The 4,504-nt window shown below is 47.3% G+C and overlaps 1 protein-coding gene across 4 annotated transcripts; it reads right to left on the bottom strand.

The window, feature by feature from the left end:
• Positions 1-310: 310 nt before the first annotated feature.
• On the bottom strand, positions 311-2,501 carry LOC120984267 (fatty-acid amide hydrolase 1-like). Of its 4 annotated transcripts, none has more exons than XR_005775238.1 (5): positions 2,401-2,501; positions 1,910-2,018; positions 1,626-1,771; positions 1,210-1,500; positions 311-981 (listed from the first exon to the last, which is right to left on the bottom strand). XR_005775238.1 is itself a non-coding variant. In XM_040413316.1 (4 exons), exons 1-4 carry the CDS (start codon positions 2,410-2,412, stop codon positions 1,381-1,383), a joined length of 387 nt encoding a protein of 128 aa, XP_040269250.1. In that variant the 5' UTR covers positions 2,413-2,501; the 3' UTR covers positions 311-1,380. The 4 variants fall into 4 exon arrangements, 1 of the variants encoding a protein (XP_040269250.1); XR_005775239.1 differs by having other exon boundaries at positions 311-1,209; positions 1,246-1,500; XR_005775240.1 differs by having other exon boundaries at positions 1,246-1,500.
• Between the last annotated feature and the right edge of the window lie 2,003 nt (positions 2,502-4,504).

The raw sequence follows: 4,504 nt of genomic DNA, 5'->3' as shown, positions 1-4,504 counted from the left end.
GTTCCTTGCTGACTGTTTTGTCCCTGGATTATTTGTGTTGACGTGACCAATGCTGGCCAAACCGAGGGAAGCAGAAAGTGCCTTGGGTTACCAGGTAGTCTGAGAAGCTGTGCGCCCATCTCGGGTTTGGCAGCTAAAAAGATGAAAAGGAGGGCGCCATGAAAGTGTCCTCTGTTCCCCAGATTCACTTTAATATCATCGTCTCATGGAGGGACCAATGTGGATGTGATGTACATGCTCAGCCACTAGATGGCACCCTGTCTCAGGAGGATGATAGGTGTCAAGAAGAATGAGGTCATAATATTGCTGATGATGTCATAAGAAGTTTGTTTTATACCTGTGTCATAACAAGAGAATCATATAAGTGATAGGTGAGAGCAGAGGATTCGGCGATGGTAGCAGTTAGGATCGTCTCTTGGCTAAAATCCTTCTACGTCCATTATCTTCCTCTTTCATCACCCCCACCGCCTGCTATATATCACCCCGGTATATTACCCCCACCACTGTATTTATTAACCCCACCGCCTGTTATATATCACCCCGGTATATTAACCCCACCACTGTATTCATTACCCCCACCGCCTGCTATATATCACCCCGGTATATTACCCCCACCACTGTATTTATTAACCCCACCGCCTGCTATATATCACCCCAGTATATTAACCCCACCACTGTATTCATTACCCCCACCACCTGTTATATATCACCCCGGTATATTACCCCCACCACTGTATTCATTACCCCCACCACTTGTTATATATCACCCCGGTATATTACCCCCACCACTGTATTTATTACCCCCACCGCCTGCTATATATCACCCCGGTATATTACCCCCACCACTGTATTTATTACCCCCACCGCCTGCTATATATCACCCCAGTATATTAACCCCACCACTGTATTCATTACCCCCACCACTTGTTATATATCACCCCGGTATATTACCCCCACCACTGTATTTATTACCCCCACCACCTGTTATATATCACCCCGGTATATTACCCCCACCACTCTGTTTATTACCCCCACCACCTGCTATATATCACCCCGGTATATTAACCCCACCACTGTATTTATTAACCCCACCGCCTGCTATATATCACCCCGGTATATTACCCCCATCACTGTATTTATTACCCCCACCACCTGTTATATGTCACCCCGGTATATTACTCCCACCACTGTATTTATTACCCCCACCACCTGTTATATATCACCCCGGTATATTACCCCCACCACTCTGTTTATTAACCCCTCCCAGACAGACTGGAGCAGGAGAAGCCATCCCTTCTCCCACCACCTGACATATTGGTGGTCTGCCGATTCTCTATGGTTCGGACCCTTTCACCCTTCAGTAGGTGTCCGCGTCCCCCTCTAGTGATGGTGAATGCTGAGGGTCTCAATTTCCTTCATGAGGCGCAGGCAGAGCTCGTCTTGGTAGGGGAGCGCGGCACACTGGACAGACAGGGGCAGACCCACCCCATCTTTGACAGCCTGCAGAGACAGCACATACCGAGAGTCAGCAGTAGGAGGTGGAAGAGACCACCGCCCATTATATATAGAGATGTACTGTTTCCTAGGAAGACTACTCCCATCGTCCCTGCTGCCATTATACTAACTTTCTTGAAGAGCTTGTCCCAGGGGTCGTTGCTGTAGCCTGTGTAAAGCTTCAGCTTCTCTTCATCTTCTGCGGTGACGGAGCCAACAGGGACGACTCCAGCCGGAAAATGCAGAATGTTGTAGAGCATGGTGTAGGAGATCGGGGCTGGGGGCAAGACAGAGGTCCTCTACATTACCACACCACATCGTAATGAGTCTATCTGCATCTTACACACCCCTCATCAGAGGGGGCAGCAAACAAAAATATTTACACCCCTACGGAGGCATAAAGCCATAGAATTACCAAGAAACTGTCCCGGATAGCCTGTGTTGAAGGCTGGACCCAACATTGGGCAGAGGACCACGTCCAGACTCCACTTCCTCCATTCACTGATGAATTCTCTCCGATAATCCTGGAAAAGAGCAAAAACCACAAGAGCTAACAATCACATGGACGCTCAGCTGACTGTAATAAGCCAGATATCTGTATTATTGAGACATAACCAGCCACATCTGTTATATGTAGGGGGACTATGGAGCTGGGGGGCTTGTCCACAGCTCACCTTCTGTCTCTAGACATTCAACAATGGAGAAACGTGAGGGATTTGCTGTTCTGCTGCCTGTCACACGACCTGCTGGACATGGCTGCTTCATCATCTTTCCTCTTGGCTCCAGATAACCATGAGAGCTGCTCATCAGGCGCCGCTCATCTCAGGAAGTCTGAAGCCAAGACGAAAAGACACAAACCCTAAAGCTGGTCTTAAAAGGACATAACAGAAAAATCGGGTCCTGTACCTCCAGCTCCATCAGATCTGCCCAGTGATCCTTCACAGACCTAGATGGGGAGAGATATAGAAATGTCACTCATCTAACAGGTTCCAAAGGATAGGTAAGTGTTCACTGTGTGAGGAACAGAGAAAAAAGGCACAACATTGCATAAGTACATCTCAGGTGATTAGCGTAAGTACATGGTCTCCAGTTGGAGGCTCATGTTGTAGAGTTGTCTTAAATATAGACTTATCAGTTGAAGGGTAGAGCTGCTGGGGGTGCTGCCCCAGAAGGTGCCTTCAGAAGAAGTGCCCTAGTTCTCAGGAGGAGGATTGGTGCATGAAAGGCTACTGCCTGGCTCAAAGTACCGTCACATTAGAAGTGAGGTGCATGTTTTCTCCAGTAGTGAGATGCCGTTATTATCTAAGGGCCTTTCTTTTTGCCCGTCATAAAGTGTCAAGGAATCTGATCTGTTTCTTGATTTGAATTCCTACATTAGGAAAGTTACTCTAGACATTTGCAGCCTGGCCCAACCAGGTCTCCATACCTTATACATTGCACAATCCTGAACAAGTCCCTAAAGCTGTACATACAGGTCTAAACCTGGTTTTTACCCTGTAGCATATTTAGAGACCTTCCATAACTTCAATAATGGTCTTCCAAGACTTAGTAATCTCAAAAACCAAGAGAAAAAAGCAATCAAACTTTTACAATCTAATGAGAATATGGAAATCTGCAGTGCCAACAAGGGGGAGGGGTCCTTATCCAGAACAAGGACGACGAATACTATGAACTATGTCGCAAAGTACCAGAAGGAACTTAGGAATTGACTTCACTTAGCAGATGACAATAACATACTTTCTAGTTAACCATCTGGTACCAGCCATCATTTCCCTAAAACCCACAAGTGTCAGACTAATCCCCTGGGACACCCAATCATCTCAGGGATCTCTTCTCTCACACGGTCTCACTACATTGATGCTGAAAACAACCTTGGGAGACTTGAAATGGAAGAGTACATACCACTGGCGGACCCTAGATGCATCAGATGAATTGGGAAGAGTGCCTTTCAATACCTGTAAAGACCCATCATTACTTCACACCCAGAGAGAGTTTGTCCTTGAAAGCATTAGATTAATTCTAACTCATAATGTCTTCTCCTTTCAGGACAGAATTTACAGACAGACTCGGGGGGACCGCTATGGGTACCTAAATTGCCCCAAATTTTGCCAAACTCTTTTTTGGGGGAATTTTGAGGTCCACTATATTTATGCCTCACATTATTGTTGTTATCGTAATGACCTTATATTCATCTGGGAAGGTAGAGCAACATCTATAGAGGAGGAGAACAAGTGGGGCCTCGCCTTCACTGTCAATCACAACCCTCTTACGACTCGCACTTCTTCCAAAGCTATTTGGATTTTTCTAGTACTGATTATAAAAAATGGAAGGCAAATATTCAGTCAATACTAAAGAATTAGATGGAATTTCCAGGAACAGAGTCATATCCTTTCCATGAGTGTCACTGTGCCATTCACTGAAAGTTTTGCTGTGTAGGCTGGCTGCAGGCTCTCTCGCGTACTGGCTTCAGGCTGTCCCCCGTGTATGCTGGTTGCTTGGGGCTGCATGCTTGCTGTGGTGTCTTGTGTGAACTATGCCAGTGAATGTGTGTACTCCCCGTGTCTGTATCTCTGTGTAGTTCCTGTCTCTGGTGCTGTGTAGGCTGGCTGCAGGCTCCCTCGCGTACTGGCTGCAGGCTGACTCCTGTGTATGCTGTTGCTTGGGACTGCATGCTGGCTGCAGTGTAGTGTGTGAACTGTGGCCTGTGTTTGTTGCTTCTGTGTCTGCATCTCTGTAGTTCCTGTCACCAGTGCCGTGCAGGCTGGCTGTATGCGCTTTGTGTACTGGCTGTGGGTGTTCCACTCTGTTCCATGTCCAGCCTGGCAGTGCTCTAACTGCTTCCGATCCTGCCTGTTCTATGTCCAGCCTGGCAGTGCTCTAACTGCTTCCGATCTTGCCTGTTCTATGTCCAGCCTGGCAGTGCCTACTGCTTCCGATCCTGCCTGTTCTTTGTCCAGCCTGGTTGTGCCTTACTGCTTCTGATCCAGTCTGTTCCTTGTCTGTCCTGCAG

Source organism: Bufo bufo, unplaced genomic scaffold (genome assembly GCF_905171765.1).
Source record: "Bufo bufo unplaced genomic scaffold, aBufBuf1.1, whole genome shotgun sequence".
In the NCBI taxonomy this organism is placed as follows: Eukaryota; Metazoa; Chordata; class Amphibia; order Anura; family Bufonidae; genus Bufo; species Bufo bufo.
The sequence above is the reverse complement of the archived record's forward strand: the minus strand, read 5'-3'. Positions and strand labels throughout refer to the sequence as shown.

What these genes read in the sequence shown, in the direction of transcription:
- LOC120984267 (XM_040413316.1), bottom strand. An exon ending in CTATCCGGGACAGTTTCTTG is followed by an intron (nt 1,772 to 1,909) that starts GTAATTCTATGG and finishes TCTTGCCCCCAG; the next exon opens with CCCCGATCTCCTACACCATG. An exon ending in GGGACAAGCTCTTCAAGAAA is followed by an intron (nt 1,501 to 1,625) that starts GTTAGTATAATG and finishes CTGTCTCTGCAG; the next exon opens with GCTGTCAAAGATGGGGTGGG.